Raw genomic sequence first — 20,209 nt, 5'->3', positions numbered from 1 at the left:
TAACTCTCTCTTTCCATTGTTTCTAGTATTGTCTGATTTCCACCAGGTGCTGATTTTATTGATGTTACCGACGGAGTTCCGCTGAATCTGCAACCTGCACAGTGAAGCAGGTTGAAATCGATTAGAGCAGCATCTGCAGTTCCTTCTCACACAGAGCAATGAGCAGATCGGTTTCCTCCAAATACATTCAACGCCTTTGTTTTGTAGTCCAGCCAAGAAGAGTTAAAAATCCTCATCCACCCCATCCGAAGGATTTTACATCCAAGCACTTACACCGTAGATGTAAAAGCCCACCGTGTTGCATCAGGAAAACGAAACTCAGACAAGTTTAAGCAGAAATGTGGAATTTTGGCGAACTGACAAATTAACCTTGATTTTATTGAGCGACCTACTCCAATTCCTCATTCGCACTAACTCCAAAACAATTGCATCACAAAGCGTCAGCGTTGTTGCTTCCGAGAAAGTCCCCAACTTGTCCCGGGCGAGGGGGCAGAGACACACACAACCCCGTTTCCATTCGGTTGCCTGCGGACTCTCCGCGGCCAGCGCATGATCAAGCCCCGCGGGTTCGGGCCAGAGTTCAGAGTCGGTGAGTCGGCAGCAGAAAGTCCCGCTGGAGGTCGGGCTTCTCAATTCCACGAAACTGAAACAAGGAAGTGAAGCGAGAGGGAGAGACCGTGCGTGGTTTGAAGCTATTTGTGGTGGAGGGGGAAGGGAAGGGAAGGGAAGGCGAGACGCCGAGGACGGGTGTCGCCAACCGGCGCTGTGGGCGATCAGCCAGCCGGTAAGCGGAGCAGGGGGGCACCCGGTGCGGGGAAAGGGAGGGAGTTTGTGGACTTTGACTACACGGGCGGCGTCGGGCAACGAACCGTCCTCTCCCCTCGCCCCGGTTGCTTTCCCTCCCCACCCGTCAGCGGGCGACCATCCGCGAACTTTGTGGCCCCGGAGATAAAACAAAACAAACATTAAAATAAAACCAGACGTAGAAGGGGTAAGACGTAAAACCGGAGGGGTGTTTTTAGAGACCGAGTGAGGGTGATCATCATGAGGCGGATTTTTTTTTTAAGAGAGGATAAAACCTTCACTTTCCCGGTTCAGCGTGACCACGATTCCAGGAAAGTCTTTGTCGTTACGTTTTTGTTTCTCCAAAACCAAAACTACCGGTGATCGTTTAGTGGGAATTTCTGCTCTTTGTTTGCAGAGGAAGTGGTTGAGGGATCTTTGATTGAGGGTGTGCGTGTCGGGGCCGACGCCTCTTTAATACTCAGCAGCACAATGTCGCAGCGCGAAACGCCGGCGGAGAACGGAGCAATGGAGGGGGAGCAGGTCTATGGGCGGACCACCGTGCCCATCCAGGGCGCTGGCAGCCTCTGCAGTTGTAACCGCTTCAGCAAGCCCCGACACATCGTGAAGCTGTTGGAAGTGGTGAGTACGTCCTTTCAGTCGTGGCGACCGGTTGCGCGTGTATATCGGCCTTGTGCTGCTCAAGAATGGACATATCCAACGTTGCAGATTTAGCTTGGGGGATTTGACGTGAAACTTCATCCAAGTGGAGCAGTATTTTGTTTTTATCCTGCAAAACAAAAGTTCAGGAAGTGCACAAGGGAAGACGTGGTTGCCAACTTCAAGGTTGTGTACAAACCTTTTTACTTCAAGAAATACGTGTCTACATGCTCACTAAAATGAAATGTTGTGCAAACTGGCCATATGTTGCAAAGTACTGAAATCAGGATGGAAGGTCCCGTTTCTAACCCAATAAACCGTTGTATTGTATTGTTCTGAAGCTCCGGCTAAGATATATATTCCTGATAATGGTATGTGACTGTTTTCGTTAATTGCTGTATTGAGGATGATGGCGACTCGCTGCCTTGAACTATGATCCATTTGATACCAGTAGTCTCACTCTGCCTTTTGATGGAAGGGTCAGGGTTTGATCCAAGTTGCTGAAGCCACAAAGATGTATGGTGAAGGTGTGATATCAAAGGCTCTTCAAAGGGACGTGGGCAGGTTGAGTGGGAAAGTAACGGCAGACATGGGGAAAATTGTGAAATTACTATGTGTGGGGAAATTGCTACATTTTTATTCTAAGAAAATAATAGTTTATGCTAAGGAAAAAATTGTTAGTGCACTGAGGGAGCTCGGTGTGCAGATTCATGTCAAACAAAATGTAAATGCAACTGATATGATGAGGACAATATATTAAATTTATTGTAAGAGGGCAAGAACACAAAAATAGAAGATAGACACAAAATGCTGGAGTTACTCAGCGGGATAGGCAGCATCTCTGGAGAGAATGAATAGGTGACGTTTCGAGTCTATGTTGTAATTATGTAGAGCTTGGAAATCCTTCACACCACCTTGTAGATCTGCTGCTTTACAGATCCAGTGACCTGGGTTTGATTCTGACCTCAGGTGCTGTCTGTGTGGAGCTGGCATATTTTCTCCGATCAGTGGGATTCCCACGGGCTCTCTGATTCCTCTCACATTGCAAAAAATTGTGGATTGGCAACCACTGTAAATAACCCCTAATGTGTGCAGAATCTTGGGAATGTTGATGGTAGCCCCCCTCCCGGACACTCCTTCCCACCAGTAAAATTGCACTACTGCTACTGTTTGTAAACGTATATATTTTACTGCTCATTATTCTATGTTCGCTCTTCTGGGTGAGATGCTGCAAACTGCATTTTGTTGTTTCTGTACTGCACACTGCGCAATGACAATAAGGATTGAATCTGAATCTGAAAAATAATTCCTGGGGCGAGGAGATTGTCCTCTGACGTGAGAGTGAGAATGATTGACTTACTCAGAAGAGTTAGAAGAAATGTGAGATGATCTCATTCTGACATTTGTAGATGGGTTGATGCTGAGAGGATGATTTCTGCAGTTGGAAAATCTAGAATGAGGTAGCGTAGAGGCATAGATCAAGGGTCGTAAGGGCATGTGATAGGAACAGAATTAGGCCATTCGGCCCTTCAAGTCTACTCTCCCATTCTGTCATGGTTAATCTATCTCTTCTAACCCCACTCACCCGCCTTCTCCTCACAACCTCTGACATGCATACTGTAGACTGAGACAAGGGGAGATATTTTCACAGGATTGTAAATCTTCAGCATTTTCAACCCCTGAGGGCTATGGGTATTCATTTAAGTATATCCAAGGCTGAGATTGGTTAAATCCTTTGGACACTAGCAATATGTGGGATGGATCTGAGACACAGAATTAGCTCTGATCTCGCTGTATGAGAAAGCGGGTTCAAAATGGCTTTTATTTATTGTGTTCTTTTGATTATAGAGTTTAGGAGAGCTGGTGCTGTTACTGAAGGGTCAGTGCTTGCTGCAGTTCATATTGCAGATGGCATGCTGTGGCTGCAATGTGTACTGGTAGTGGAGGGAGTAAAGCTAATGTACAAAATTCCTGTGGAGAGCTTTGCTCTTCGTAGATGTGGGGGTTGATAATTTCCCCAGCTGGCATGTCGCATTCTCAAAATAAAAGGTCAGTCTTGATTTTTATTCCACCTTGAGTCGGCAAAATCTTTGGCATTTTTTGAACGTTGGTTGTAGAGGCTTGGTCACGAGAACAATGACAATTCTTTTTGTTTAGATATGAATGGATTCAAAAGCTATGGGAGTTGGTGCAGGAACATGATGCTGGAGATAAGCTATCAGTCAGGATCTTATGGAATCTCAGATAATCAAGCAGGTCATGTAATCACCTGGAGCTAAAATATATGAATATTGTTGGAGCTATGCTCATCCAAGTAAGTGTGGAATATTTCACTGCAATTATTCCAAATGGTTTGTAGATGATAGGAAGGTGTTTGAAAACTTGGAAGTTTGTGACTGGTCCTATCCTGTCCCTGACCAACTTGAACAAAGGCTTATTAAATTCTTGATTGTGAAGGATAATGCTGTTGGTTTGAGGGGGTCATGTATTGGCTTTTCGCTGACTGGTTTGCATGCAACAAAAGTACATGTGGCAATAACTATGAACTGAAACTGGAAGGTTTGTCCCTTTTCACCAGCATCAGCCTGAACACCAGAGATCTTGCTGTGCATAAAGAGGATCTGCGTTCCGCGCTTACTTGGATAATTGAGATTTATTATCCTAACATTTTGTGTGTCGGTCGCAGAACATTTCCAATACAATCATTGCCAAGAACTTTGTTCCATGGTTTATATTTGCTGTCATGTGCTGCTGTCAGTTGACTCTTTGTAGACTAATGCAAAATCCTCCATTGCACATTCATGAGAGAGCAAACAAAGCTTGTGTTTGACAGTGTAGGGTATTGCTCAAATGAATGCACAAGATTGTTGCTAGATAGGAAAGTTTTTGATTTTAAAAGGGAAGAGTATGGAGCTCGGGTAATCTACTGTATGGTGAGGTTTGGGTAGAAAGTTAAATAAACTGCTGGAGGTCGAGTAGCATGTGTAAAGGCGAGGGGATAGTTGATCTGTCAAGCTGAGACCCTGCATTAGGGCTGGATAGAGAGGGTTGCAACTCGGAAGATGAACTTTGAAATGCACTGGTCTGTAGAGGCATGGTAAAGAAGTCAATTCAACTGTTCCCCAACTGGAAACCATGATGACCTGTAAGATCCACTCCCAAGTGAAGACCAACATGAGGTATTCAATCCGGTGATGCCGACCTGTTGAGGAAATCTAGGTACAACCCTGACAAAGCCATCCATTGCAAAAGGTCCAAGGCAGGTGTCATCTGTTTGACCCTATACTCATCTCTCGAGCATCTGGATAACAAGAATATCTGCACCAGGCTCTTATTTATTTACTATAGCTCTGTCTTCAATACCATCATTCCAATCAAACTCGTCTTTAAATTCCTGCACCCAGGACTCAGCACTGTCTCCACAACTGGACCCTCAATTTCCTGACCCATAGATCGCAGTCTGTAAGGATAGACGAGAAAATATACTCCAGGATAATTCTCAGCCCCTTGCCCTACTCTCTGTACACTCACAACTGTGCAGCCAAGTACTGCTCTAACTCCATTTACAGGTTTGCAGATTACATCAGCATAGTGACCCGGGTGTTGAACAATACGAGTTTGAGTTCAGGAAGAAGAGAGAGAGACCTTAGTAGCATAGTGTCAAGATAACAATCGCTCAATGTCGGCAAAATGAAGGAGCTGGTCATCGACCAGGAAGTTCAGTGTAGTACATGCCCCAGTTGCCATCAATGGTCCAGAAGAGGAGATGGTCAAGAGCTTCAAGCTTCTGGGTATAAATTTTACTAACAATTTGTCCTGATCTAGCTACATAAATGCTGCAGCCAAGACCACACACCAATGATTCTACCTTCTCAGAAGGCTAAGAACATTTGAATTGTCTTTAATAACTCCTACTAATTTCTGCAGATGCACCTTAGAAAGCATCCTTTACAGTTGCGACATAGCTTGTTATGGTAACTGTTGTGCCCAAGACTGCAAGAATTTACAGAGCAAATACACACATTGCTGGAGTAACAGCTGGTCATGCAGTGTCCCTGTTGAAGATGGATAGGTGAGATTTTGTGTCAATACTGTTCTTCAATCCTTGCTCTCCAGAGGTGCCACCTGACCTACTGAGTTACTCCATTCCTTTTACATTTTTTGTAAACCAGCATCTGCAGTTCGTTGTTACTAAACAAAAAAATTGCAGAGAGCCGTGGACACAAACCAGTCCACTGCACAAATCAGCCCCACGATCTGCCCCCACCCTTCCGACTCCATCTATACTTATTGCTGCTTCAGGCAAGAAGCCATTGTAATCAGACTGCTCATATTCCCTCTTCTGTTGGGAATTATATGTATAGGCATTATATATAAAAGCTTGAAAACGTACCACCAGATTTGAGTACTGCTTCTTCCCCACTGTTATCAGACTTGAACAGACCTCTCATGTGCTAGGGATGAATTCCCTATCTTCCAATCAATGTTGTTGTGGTCCTTGCATTTTTTTTTTAAAAACTTTTTCCATAGCCATAACACTATACTGCATTCTGTATAGATATTTTCTTTTGCACTATCTGGTATACTCGTATGGCATGATTTGCCTGGATAGCACACAAAACATTTTTTTGCTGTATCTTGGTACATTTGATAATAAGAAACCAATGAACAAAGTAATTTAGTAAGATATCCAATATCACTTAAATTTGTATTCAAAAACTTCTTTGTATTAGGTCAGTGATGTGTAAGGCATCACAAGGGCTTGTAAACAAAGAGTAAAGTTAAATAATTTTACATTTGTTTTCTAATGATAGTGTTCTTTGGCAATGAGTGTGTCAAAGGTTGGGAAACTTCCATGTGTGAGCTTGGTCATTGTAAAGTTAACTGATTGGATCAGTGGAAATAGTAGTTGGATTTGGCGTGCAGTTGCTAAGGATGGGGAATAATTATCCTGCAAATCCCATGCGAATGCCACTTGAGAGCTTGGATAAAATTCCCCACCCCTTCCTTCCATTATGTGAATAGCCAGCCAAAAGATGGAAACTTCCATGAAGCAATTCAGAGCTATCCAATTAATGCGAGTCTTTATCTTCCAAACAGGAAACAAGAAATGGGAGGGGTAGAGAAATTTAACATCTAACAGGATTTTTGAAAATATGCAATTTGGATCTCCAGGGAAATATACTGGGATTAACATGGGAATTTGTTTTTAATTATTTGGTTTAGTTATACATTGGATGGCACACCAGTAACATCACAGCTTTATGATGCGTGATATCTTGTCAGCTCCACTGATGATAACATAACTACTTATGAACACAATTTTCTTTAAGGGATTTATGCAGAATATCCACTACTAATCAAATTATCACATAACATTCCTCCTTGCTTCCGCCGTTAGCTGATATGCCCTTGCTTTTTTCGGATACTCATTTTCCTTCCAATCTGCCATCATCACTCCTCCACTAACAAAAATGCACATGTTAGCCTACCATCTGATCTCCAATGTCCCTTTCCCTTCCAAACTTCTTGAACAGTTGGGACATATTACAAATAATTGTTTTCTGAATAATGCTATTAAATGTTGTCATCGGTATGTAAACGCAGTTAGTACTTTGAATTTGTTAAGTATCTGTTAATATCTTTTGAACGTTTTGTGGTTGCCAAGTTAAACTACGTGAACTTTATGTTCTCCATAAGAAATTCTGAGCAATGCCGTGACAGAGATGTAGTCAAAGAGTTGTAGAGCATGGAAACTGGACCATCGGCCCAACACATCCATGCCAACCAGTTTGCTAAACTAGTCCCATGTGCCTGCATTTGGCCCATAGGCATCTGAACCTTTCCTATCCATGTTTCCATTTGTGTCTTTTAAATGCTGTTATAGTTCCTGCCTCAATTACCTCCTCTGCCTGCTTGTCTAAGTTCACAAATTGAATAAATATGTATAATTCCCTAACTCCTATCTGGCACATGCTTCCATCCATGATCAATCTCTGTACATTCAGATTATGTATACTTTTACTTGCACCAGCACTTCTACCTGCAGCTGATGCTGTTCCATCATTTATCAATCATGAGAGGAATATATCGGCTAGATGCACAGAATTTCTTGCCCAGAGTAGGTGAATCGAGGACCAGAGGACATAGGTTTAAGGTGAAGGGGAAAAGATTTAAAAATAATCTGAGGGGTAACTTTTACGCACAAAGGATGGTAGGTGTATGGAACTAGGAGAGTGTTGCGGCAGGGAACTATCCCAACATTTAAGAAACAGTTAGACAGATAGGATAGGACAGGTTTGAAGAGATATGGACCAAACGCGGCAGGTGGATCTAGTGTAGCTGGGACATGTCAGCCAGTGTGGGCAAGCTGGGCCGAAGGGCCTGTTTATCCATCCATTCAAATCTGAATCTGCTCCATATTCCCAATCTCATTGCATGTTACTGCAGATACTTCTGTTTTGAAAAAGCTGGTCACTTTCCCTAAGCATTGTAGACTGCAGTCAATTTCTTGCAGTGAGATATTCCACGTACAGAAGAGAAATCAGAAATCAATGCCGCGCATTAACTTTTACCAACTCTTACAATGCCTTTCCTGCTTATTCAGTTAACATCATAGAAATTAGGTGCAGGAGTAGGCCATTCGGCCCTTCGAGCCAGCACTGCTGATCACCCAAAATCAGTACGCCATTACGGCTTTTTCCTCATCCCTTGATTCCCTTAGCACTAAGAGCTAAATCAAACTCTCTATTGAAAACATCCAGTGAATTGGCCTCCACTGCCTTCTGTGGCAGAGAATTCCACAGATTCACAACTCTCTGGGTGAAAAGATTTTTCCTCGTCTCAGTCCTTAAATGGCCTACCCCTTATTCTTAAACTATGGCCCCTGGTTCTGGACTTCCCCCAACATCGGGAACATTTTTCCTGTATCTACCCTGTCCAATCCTCTAAGAATTTTATATGTTTCTATAAGATCTCCTCTCATCCATCTAAATTACAGCGAATACAAGCCCAGTTGACCCATTCTTTCATCATACGTCAGTCCGCCATCCCAGGAATTAACCTGGTGAATCTACGCTGCACTCCTTCAACAGCAATAATGTCCTTCCTCAAATTAGGAGACAAAAATTGCACAGAATACTCCAGGTGCTGTCTCATCAGGGCCCTGTGCAACTGCAGTAGGACCTCCTTACTCCTAAACTCAAATGCTCTTGCAATGAAGGCCAACATGCATTGGCTTTCTTCACTGCCTGGTTTAACTGCATGCTTACTTTCAGTGACTGATATACAAGCACACCCAGGTCTCATTGCTCCCTTCCTTCTCCTAATCTGCCGCCATTCAGATAATAATCTGCCTTGCTGTTCTTGCCACCAAAGTGGATAACCTCACATTAATCCATATTATACTGCATCGGCCATGCTTCTGCCCACTCACCCAACCTATCCAAGTCACCCTGCAGCCTCGTAGCATCCTGCTCGCGGCTCACACTGCCACCCAGCTTTGTGTCATCCGCAAACTTAGAGATGTTACATTTAATTCCCTCGTCTAAATCGTTAATATATATTGTAAACAACTGAGGTCCAGCCTTGCGGCACACCCTACTCTTTGCTTCCTGTCTGCCCACCAGTTCTTTATCCATATCAATACCCTACCCCCAATACCGTGCTCTAATTTTGCACACTAATCTCTTGTGTGGGACCTTGTCAAAGGCTTTTTGAAAGCCCTAGATATACCACATCCACTGGTTCTCCCTACTCTACCTATTACAGCCTCAAAAAATTCCAGAAGATTAGTCAAGCATGATTTCCCCTTCATAAATCCATGCTTACTTTGACCGATCCCATCACTGGTTTCCAAATGCGCTGCTATAACATCTTTAATAATTGACCATCATCTTCCCCACTACCAATGTAAGGCTAACTGGTCTATAATTTCCCATTTTCCCTCTCCCTCCTTTCTTAAAAAGTGGCATTACATTGGCTACTCTCCAGTCCACAGGAACTGATCCAGAGTCTCAAGAACATTGAAAAATGATCACCAATGCATCCACGATTTCTCGGGCCACCTCCTTGTGTACTCTGGAATGCAGACCATCGGGCCCTGGGGATTTATCTGCCTTCAGTCCGAACAGTTTACCTAACACCATTTTCTGACTAATGTGGATTCCCTTCAATTTCCCCCTCCCGCTAGATCCTCGGTCCCCTAGTATTTCCGGGAGATTGTTTGTGTCTTCCTTAGTGAAGACAGAACCAAAGTACTCGTTTAACTGTTTTGCCATTTCCTTGTTTCCCAATATAAATTCACCTGTCTCTGACTGTAAGGGACCTACATTCATCTTCACTAATCTTTTTCTTTTGACATACCTAAATAAACTTACTGGCAGTATTTATCTATGCCCTGCAAGCTTTCTTTCGTGCTCTTTTTCCCCCCACTTAACCCCTTTGTCCTCCTCTGTTGAGTTCTAAATTTCTCCCAGTCTTCTGGTTTGCTGCTTCTTCAGGCCAATTTATATGCCTCTTCCTTGGATTCAACACCATCCTTGACTTCCCTTGTCAGCCATGGTTGAGCCACCTTCTCTGTTTTATTTTTTTGCCAGACAGGGATGAACAATTTCTGGAGTTCATCCATGCGGTCTTTAAATCTTCATCATTGTATCTCCACTGTCAACCCTTTAAGTATAATTTGCCAGTCTTCCCTAACCAATTTCCATCTCATACCTTCAATGTCTCTTTTATTCAAGATCTGGACCCTAGTCTCTGATTTAACCATGTCATTCTCCATCTTAATGCAGAATTCCACCATATTATGGTCACTGTTGCCCAAGGGGCCTTGCTAACTAATCCTTCCTCATTACACAATACCCAGTCTAGGATGGCCTGCTCTCTAGTCAGTTCCTCTACATATTGGTTTAAAACACCCAGCCTGTATACATCCTAGGAAATCCTCCTCCTCAGCACTGTTACCAATTTGGTTGGTCCAATCTATATATGTAGATTAAAGTCACCCATGATAACTGCTGTACTTTTGTTATAAGCATCCCTAATTTCCCGCTTGATGATATTCCCAACCTCCCTACTGCTGTTTGGTGGTCTGTATACCACCCCAACAAATGTTTTCTGCCCTTGGCTATTTCGCCGTTCTATCCATACCAATTCGACAGCATCCAACCTAATGTCTCTCCTTGCTATTGCATTAATCTCCTCTTTAACCAGCAATGTCACACCACCTCCTCTTCCATTCTGTCTATCCTTCCTGAATATTGAATACCCCTGCATGTTTAGCTCCCAACCTTGGTCACCCTGGAGCCATGTCTCTGTAATTCCAACTATATCATATCCTTAACTACTAACTGCACATTCAATTAATCCACCTTATTTTGAATGTTATTAAGGTGCAAAGCTTTCAGGCTAGTTTTTCTTATCTCCTTTCTACCTTTTGCTTCTGTCTTCCTTTTATGGCCCTCTGTCTCCTTGCATTGGGTGCCACCCCCCCTGCCCTGTTTAAACGTGACCTTTCCTACACTCTCTTTCCCATTAGCTGCACAGATACGGGTCCACGTTGTTGACTCCACCCCCCCACTTTTTAGTTGTAAAAGCCAATAGGGTTCTTGATTCCATATTTTATTTCATTAGCAGACAGCTGGAGTCCAAATATTAGCCCCAATTTCCAGAAGAGGACTTGGTTAATTCCTATTGATATCCAGTGATCCGTTAAAGGTATACACATTGTGGACTTAAAACAACATTAGGCTCAGCAAGGATTCCCTTAGTGCCAAATATCCTGCACATGTTCTCTATTTTGATTAAATGTGGGCAGCTGGGACAAGGTAATGTTATCTAACTATTGATTGTAGAACAGGGAATGAGAGAAAAATGTCAAAATAACCGAATCTTGATTTGGCTGCATTTTTAGCAGTGTTTATAAGATTTAACGGTTCAGTACTTGACATTTCTTTTTGAGGGGAAAATCCAGTGCTTTTGGTATTGGTTTCTGATGAATTTGTAAAGTGTGGCTACAACCTGTACTTTTATAGGCCTCAAAAAACCCAAAACCTAACTGATGACTTCTTGAAATGAGTGGCAGTTCAGAGACAGCAAGTGTATAATGCTCACCAAATAATTTTTTATCATGGGTGCAAAAATAAACTCACCAATTTGGACTAAAATATATTTGAACATTATCAGATCATTAGGGATGTAGCATATTTTTGACTGTGAAGTTGAAATTCAACAGCTGGTGTATAGTACATCTGAATGTTGGGTTGAATGTGGGTGTTTGTATAATGCTGCATCAGGATGTTTGAATTGCGCTGGTGAATCTTGGAATGGTTTGCTTGCTCCATGAGAGACTGCCCTGCTTTTCTTAAACAGCTGATCATTGTGTTCCAGCTACAGCTGCCGTGTATCCTTCTTCAAATGTCTGTTTTAATTTTAGCATTCCCTTAATTTGCAAATATATTGGTTACACAACATCTATTTGACTTTGGAGATGTATCAGAATAAACACACTTGACATGATAATGTCAGGACTTTAATTGTATGGGTAGACTGCAATGACGCATTGTATTCCCTTGAGTTAAGATGGTTGCTTTTTTTTAAAGAATTTGAGGCTGCAGATGAATTTGAGGCTGTAGGTGTAAGAAATGTTGGTTATTTGGAGAGATTGGAGAAGCTGAATTATTTTTGTTGCGACAAAGAATGTTAAATCGAGATTTAATAGAAGTTCAAAATCAAGTGTTTGATATTCTGAAGTGATCGGCAAAATAACCAATGTTAACTTAAGCTTGTTTCTTCTCTGTCAATGTAATGTGCCTGAAAGGCTGATGGGAATAGATTTAATAATATTTGAAAGGGGATTGGCAAATATTTAAAGGGGAAATTATTTGCGCAGTCGTGGCGAACATGTGAGGTGTTGGAATGAATGAAACATCCCTGCTAACAGGCCAAAAGATCTCCCAATTTATTCCATGTTATTGATCAGACATACAAAAGAGCTGGTGCGGAAATCCAGAACATGTTCAAACTAAAAATGTAGCCCATTCAGAAACATTTTCCACATGCATAGAAATTGGAAGTTGTTGATGGTCTGCATCATAAATCTGTGGACGTTAGGCCAGCTGACATTTTTAGAATTGATTTTTTTTGTTACGTAAAGGTATTGGAAAAGATGGATAGAATTGTTATGGCATGGAGGGAAACCATTTGTCCCTTGAGTTTATGCTGATTTCTAGCAGAGCCATCTTGTCAGCCTCAATTCTTAATTTCCTAAAACCCTGTTACATTTATCCATATCAAATGGTCAAAGGTTCTTTATGTTACATACACCAATTGGTGTAATGAAATGCTTATTGCCATTGCAGCACAAAAAGAATACAACAAAACAATAATAAAGAAATTTAAACATAAAAACATCCCCCCACAATGGTTCCCATTATGAGGGAAGGCGCAAAGTCCAGTCCCCATCCCCATGTTAAACCATGGTCGGGCCTATTGAAGCCTCCGCAGTCGCCTTTACGGAGGCCGATGTTTCAGGCCGTTCTTGCCGGATGATGGTGCTCCGGCGTCGGGAGAACCCTCTCAGCGGCTTGGGATGCCTGGAACTGCCGTTTCCTTACCGGAGACCACGGCTTCCGAAGGCAACAGGCTGGATGGAGCTTCACGACTCGGCGAGAGATCCCAGGCTCCTGATGTTAAAGTTCAGCGTCGCCGCCCGCAGCTGGCCGCACCACAGACCCGCAGCTTCGCGATGTTTTTGTCGGTCCCAGCATACCGGAGTTCCCGCGCGGCGACCCGGGCAATGCATCGCCTGCTCCGCGATAGCGCTCTAGCGCTGTGCCGCCGCCGAAGCCGTGGTTCTACCCGGTCCCGTCTGGAAACGCCGCTCCAGACCCCGATGATGGGCCACGAGGACGGGTCGAGATGCTGCTAGGAGGAAAGCCGCCTCTCCGACCAGGTAGGGACCCTGAAAAGCAGTTTTTTCTTTTAGATGCAAGCCTGAGAGTTCATGACCCAGTGGAAAAGAACTGCTTTGTTTGGGTTGAGCTCAGGGGAGCTCTGGCTTCCTACATGAGTGGAAATTTCAAATTATGCTGTAGGATCATTAGAACAAGCAGTTCATGCTGTCCATTTCCATGAACAACATCACCAAGCACATGAATATTAATCCCTGGTCAACTTGTACCTTCCCAAACCAACCCCTTCCCAGGCACTTTCCCCTGCAACCGCAGGAGATGCAGCTGTCCCTTTACCTCCCCCCTCGACTCCATCCCAGGACCACGACAGTCTTTCCAGGTGAGGCAGCGGTTCACTTGCACCTCCTCCAAACTCATCTACTGTATCCGCTGTTCCAGGTGTCAACTTCCCTACATTGGCGAGAGCAAGCGCAGGGTCGGCGTTCGTTTCCCTGAATCCATCCACTCAGTCCGTCTTAACTTAACTGATCTCTCGGTTGCTCAGCACTTCGACACTCCCTCCCATTCCCAATTTGACTTTTCTGCCCTGGGCCTCCTCCATAGTCAGAGTGAGGCCCAGTGTAAATTGGAGGAACAGCACCTCATATTCTGAAGAGGGGTCTCGACCTAAAACTTTGTCTATTCCTTCGCTCCATGGATGCTGCCACACCCGCTGAGTTTCTCCAGCGTTTTTGTCTACCTTCATAATTCGCTTGGGCAGTTTACACCCCAGCAGTATGAACATTTACTTCTCTAACTTCAAATAGCCCTTGGTTTCCCTCTCTCTCCCCTTCCCCTTCCTCCCACCAGTCTTACTGTCTCCAACTACATTCTATCTTTGTCCCGCCCACTCCCCTGACATCAGTCTGAAGACGGTCTCGAACCAAAACGTCGCACATTCCTTCTCTCTTCCTGTCCCGCTGAGTTACTCCGGCATTTCGTGTCTACCATGAATATTAATTGACGTCTTCATATTTCAAGCAGTTCTATCTGCATTAATTTGCTATCATAATTGCTATATTATTGCTATGACTAATTGGTTATGTGTCTAATCACAGAGGCTGTGGTTTCATCTGCTGAACAAACCTATCCGTATAGGTACAAAATCTAGGGTCATAGTATCCAATGCACTAATATTTGCAAAGTCTTGATGACTTTTGAAATATAAGAGCTACCATAGCCAGCTTCCTATAGATGAGGTGTCACTCATTGTATGCTTGAGTCTACTCCATTATATTAGTGTAAGGAGCTAAAAGGTAGTTTGCTTGCAAGGGGAAGCGACTCAGTATTTTCCCCTGGATGCATGCGTCCATGCATACATTCACCAAACGGGCTGCTGTTACTCAAAAACTTAGATTGACACCACCTTCTCAATAAACAATAGCTTTGCTAATGATGCCAAGATCCCTGAAATAAACAAAAAAAAATCCTCTCCCTAGCTATTTATTGGTGTCTTAATCATCAGAGTTGGAGGGGACTGCCATCAGTCTGAAAGGTTGCAATCTGGACTTAAAGAAGGTGGCCCATTCAGTTAGAAACATAGAAAATAGGTGCAGGCCATTTGGCCCTTCGAGCCTGCACCGCCATTCAATATGATCATGGCTGATCATCCAACTCAGTATCCCATACCTGCCTTCTCTCCATACCCCCTGATCCCTTTAGCCACAAGGGCCACATCTAACTCCCTCTTAAATATAGGCAATGAACTGGACTCAACTACCTTCTGTGGCAGAGAGTTCCACAGATTCACCACTCCCTGTGTAGTTTAAGGATGACTGTACACAAGGAGACCAGACAGGCACTTCTGCAGTCTCTCTCTTCATTACAAAAGTAGCTGATATGAACTTTCACATCTTGTCGTGAACGACCGGTTTGTCCAGAGTCAAGTCAAGTTTAATTGTCATATGTATCGACAACGGAACAGTGAAATTCAGGAGGGGAATGGAATACTCTCCTTGTATCATTCCCGCAACACTTATGTAGCTTAACACTATTTGTGAGCATTGTGAGCAGACTGCAATGATAGCCCACGGTAAAAATTACTCCCTCCCTTACAGGACCAGTCTTAATCAACGGCCATCTTATGGTGCAACTCACCACTGCTACTTCTAAAGTATTTCCCAAGTCCATAACATTCACTATCCAGGACAAGTAAGAGGTGCAGGGAGATAGGGGGGCGGTTCTGGGAATGTTACCAGCTGCAAGTATTCCCACAGGTTCCACATTATCTTGGACATGTATCATTGACATTCCTAGAATTCTGTAATAAACAATGGTGTTGAAGTTCTTTGGTAATAAGGACTGCAATAGTCCAAAATGTTTGCTCATTGTTTTTTACCGGCTATTTAGGGTTGGTCAGGAAGTCCTGTCACTGGTGCCTGCGTTTTATCAAAACTAACAAGAGAAACCAGCTACCTTTACTCACAGATTTTTCTCGCATTTGCTGAGTGGAGCAGATTCCTGTTCAGAACTATAAGTATCTTCATTCTAGTGCAACACATCCCCCAGCAGAAGATTCAACATACAACTAAAACCGTGGCAAAGTCATTTATCCTTTCTGTAAATATCTTTGTGATGGTACGACCAGTTGAAACAAGTTTTGTTTCACAGACTCCTAATCAAATGCTGCTGATCGGTTTGTCAACGTTGCTTCTATTATCGTGAGATTAAGAAAGAATGGTGACATGATTGGTCATTTGCATATAATGAGCTGGGCTGAGTTTATTTGCACCATCTGATATCTGCTGGTGATAATATATCTCTCTGCGCAGTGGAAGAAAACGTTAACTGGGTGAGCACCAGGGAAACCGCGTGCTGAATGAACACACAGAAATATAACATTATAGAACCGTGACTGCATCTTGAGTCAATCCTTTCCACCACTCAAAGGTATTTCTTGCTGTGCACAAGTAGTGGCAAGCCAACAGCTATCGATAACATTTATCGATGAAACGGGTAAAACAAAAACTTTTTTTTAAAAAGGTAAAGTCGGATAGGAAAGGTTTTAAGTCCAACAAGGGCAGGACCTACACAGTGAATGGCAGGGCTCTGGGGAGTGTTGTAGTACAGAGGGACGTTGCATAGTTCCTTGAAGGTGGAGTCGCAGGTAGATAGGGCGGTCGAAGACGCATTTTGCACATTGGCTTCCATCCGTCAGAGTATTGAGTATAGCAGTTGGGAGGTCAGAGGGATATAGGGAGAGGTTGAGTAGGCTGGGACTATTCCTTGGAGCACAGGAGGATGAGGGGTGATCTTGTAGAGGTGTTCTCCATTGTGGTCTGGTTTGGCTCAGCCACCAAGCACGACATCCGGAGGCTGCAGCGAATCGTCCGATCAGTTGAGAAGGTTGTTGGCTGCAACCTCCCCCCCCCCCTCCAATGACGAACTGTGCACTGCAAGGGCCATGGAGCGGGCGGGTAAGATCATCTCTGATCCCTCTCACCCTGGCCACAAACCCTTTGAAGTACTCTGAAGGTAACTCTGGACTGTCAAAGCCGCCACATCCAGACATAAAAACAGCTTTTTTTCCACTCGCAAGTAACAACTTGCGAGTGAAGCGCCAAGGCAAATTCCTTGTATGTGTACATACTTGGCCAATAATTATTCATTCATTCATTCATAAAATCATGAGGGCTGATCATTTTCACGCAAAAGGGCGGTGAGGGTAGGAAACAAGCTGCCAGAGGAGGTATTTGAGGCAGGGACTATCCCAACATTTAAGAAACAGTTGGACATGTACATGGATAGGACAGGTTTGGAGGGATATGGACCAAACATGGGCAGGTGGGACTAGTGTAGCTGGGACATATTGGCTGGTGTGGACAAGTTGGGCCAAAGGGCCTGTTTCCACACTGTATCACTCTATGACTCTATGACTCTATGACATAGAATATGTATGTGTATCAATGTCTTTGCTTTCAGATTATGTTATGCAGAATTACATTTCCTTTGTTTATTTAATTATAGTTTTAAATCATCATCTTGATCAACAATTTAACCAAAACAACAGTTGTAGTTCACAATTTTATTCTGAGCCTGCTCTTTGATTTTTATTTATTTTTAACATATGAATAAAGGGGCTGTCCCACTGCGGCGACCTAAGCTGCGAGTTTAGAAGAGTTTGCCCTGACTCAAACTCGCAGCATGGTCGACACGAGGTCCTAGGAGGTCGTATGGGGTGGTTGGACTTTTCTTCATGCTCGAGGGAGGTTCCGGCCTACTTGCTAGGTCGCGGAAAATTTTTCATAATTTTGAAAAAATTTCCGCGAGTAGAATTTGGTCGGCATGGGTCTTTTTCACTCGTAGTGCAGTGGAGCGGGGTCGCTATTTATTTACAGGCACTCTAGGGCAGTGGTAGGCAATCTCCTTCGCTGACCGGGCATTTTGATTGGCTCATTGGAGTTTCACGACCTAGGAAGACCTACCGGTAGGTAAAATGCCCGCTAAACTTTATTAAACTTCTTTAAAGTGTCTCCGCTCCCCCCCTTGCGCTCCCCCCCCCCTGCGCTCCCCCCCCCCCCTGCGCTCCCCCCCCTGCGCTCCCCCCCCCTGCGCTCCCCCCCCCTGCGCTCCCCCCCCCTGCGCTCCCCCCCCCAGCGCTCCCCCCCCCCATGCGCTCCTCCCCCCCCATGCGCTCCCCCCCCATGCGCTCCCCCCCCATGCGCTCCCCCCCCCCCCCCCCCCGCTCCCCCCCCCCGCGCTGCCCCCCCCCCTGCGCTCCCCCCCCCGCGCTCCCCCCCGCGCGCCCCCCCCCCCCGCGCTCTCCCCCCGCGCTCTCTAAAGGACTTGCGGTACTCTGGCAGCTGTTTACCTTCCTCTTCATCGTGCAGACAGTGCTCCTACGCTGTCCCTGGCCCCCACCTTCACTGTGTGTGTGTGTGTGTGTGTGTCGCGTGGTTGCGTGTGTGTGGGTCGCGTGTGTGTGGTCGCGTGGTTGCTTATGTGTGTCGCGTGGTCCCGTGTGTGTGGTCGCGCGTGTGTGTGGTCGCGTGTGTGGTCGTGTGGTGTGTGTGTGGTCGCGTGGTCGTGGTGTGTGGTGGTCGCGTGGTTGCTTGTGTGGTCGTGTGGTTGCTTGTGTGGTCGCGTGTGTGTGGTTGCTTGTGTGGTCGCGTGGTCGCGTGTGTGTGGTCGCGTGTGTGTGGTCGCGTGGTCGCGTGTGCGTGGTCGCGTGTGTGTGGTCGCGGCCGGTTGATCCAGCTGGAGGCTTTCCAGGCGAGTGCCCTCGAGCTTGAAGGTCGAAGGCACTCTTCTGGACTCGCGGATTAGGTCGCCCAAATGGGCAGGCCCTTAACCATAATGAACATGAGAGCTGAGAGAAACCGGATAAAACTAGAAATAATGTTTAGGGTGCAATTATTCTTGAAAGCACAGAGGGCTGAGTTTAGAATTTGCACTCTTTCAATTTCTTGAAACATAGAAGGAAGTTCAGAAAATATCGTGCTAAATATATATATTTTCGGTTGCAAACCGTTTTGGTAAATAACAGCTGCAGCAGTTCATTATCTGCATCTATACAAACAGTTGAAAGTTTAATGGTGAAACTCATTGGGTGAGTAGAGTACACAGCAGTTGCGTGACTCCTGTTTATGAATGCTAAAAAATGCATCTGTTGAACATACAGACCTTGCTGCTTTGATTACTGTCATTCAAGTCAATGCTTTGAAATGGTTACCCCCAGGTTTCCGAGGAATGGGAGGTTCCATTTCAAGAAAACGGTGTGTGTCACAATTTTCTGTAACACAAAGCTGCATCTTTTGAGCAATGGTCAAGAAACACGTCGCACAAAAATAGCGTGTTTATTTACTCCTTTCATGCAAGTTGTGTTAGAACACATTGTATGATGTATCTAAAAAATTTGGATAGTGATTTGACAAATTCTGCAAAAGTGAATTTCAGTTATTAGAATGACCATAACGCAGGGGTGGCCTGAATTTTCAGAAATATAAGGCTGTGTAAACAAGGCTGTGCTTGGCTTTAGTCTCTGCCTTTTTCCCGCAGTTATCATCAACAAATTTAGTGAATCTTGCAGTCCGTGTCAGTGGGCATTGTTGATAATGTAATAGCCCTGTTCCACAGTACGAGTTCATTCCAAGAACTCTCCCGAGTTAAAAAAAAATTAAACATAGAAACATAGAAATTAGGTGCAGGAGTAGGCCATTCGGCCCTTCAAGCCCGCACCGCCATTCAATATGATCATGGCTGATCATCCAACTCGGTATCCCGTACCTGCCTTCTCTCCATGCCCTCTGATCCCCTTAGCCACAAGGGCCACATCTAACTCCCTCTTAAATATAGCCAATGAACTGGCCTCAACTACCCTCTGCGGCAGAGAGTTCCAGAGATTCACCACTCTCTGTGTGAAAAATGTTCTTCTCATCTCGGTTTTAAAGGATTTCCCCCTTATCCTTAAGCTGTGACCCCTTGTCCTGGTCTTCCCCAACATCGGGAGCAATCTTCCTGCATCTAGCCTGTACAACCCCTTAAGAATTTTGTAACTTTAAAACTCGTGGTAAGTGTTGTGGTTCGGCCACACTAACAAACTACATTTAAATCCAAACTTATATAAGATACATTTAATACAGAAGATAATATTTACTTATAAGCACGGAGAATGAACGTAGCGGGTACGTCGGAGCTCGGGGACGTCTCTTTGCGGCTCGTACCGCTAGCAGCAGGTACTCGGAAAGACTAGCTAACGGCAGGTAAGCTGGGGAAGACTCGTGAAGATTTTTCAACATGTTAAAAAATGACCACGAGAGCCCCGAGTACCGACGAGTGGCCATTACCGTAAATCTTCGAGTTCGAATCAGGGCAAA

The 20,209-nt window shown here is 44.5% G+C and overlaps 1 protein-coding gene across 1 annotated transcript in view; it reads left to right on the top strand.

Moving 5' to 3' along the window:
• Window positions 1-416: 416 nt before the first annotated feature.
• Window positions 417-20,209, top strand: part of cmtm6 (CKLF-like MARVEL transmembrane domain containing 6) — a 61,317-nt gene continuing 41,524 nt past the window's right edge. Inside the window, 2 exon segments of the mRNA XM_055656214.1 lie at window positions 417-589; window positions 1,202-1,425. Coding sequence (XP_055512189.1) covers window positions 550-589; window positions 1,202-1,425 — 264 coding nt within the window. The 5' untranslated portion in view covers window positions 417-549.

The sequence above is a fragment of the Leucoraja erinacea genome, chromosome 2 (genome assembly GCF_028641065.1).
Source record: "Leucoraja erinacea ecotype New England chromosome 2, Leri_hhj_1, whole genome shotgun sequence".
Classification (NCBI taxonomy): domain Eukaryota; kingdom Metazoa; phylum Chordata; class Chondrichthyes; order Rajiformes; family Rajidae; genus Leucoraja; species Leucoraja erinaceus.
This window is presented reverse-complemented; position numbering and strand designations above follow the sequence as displayed.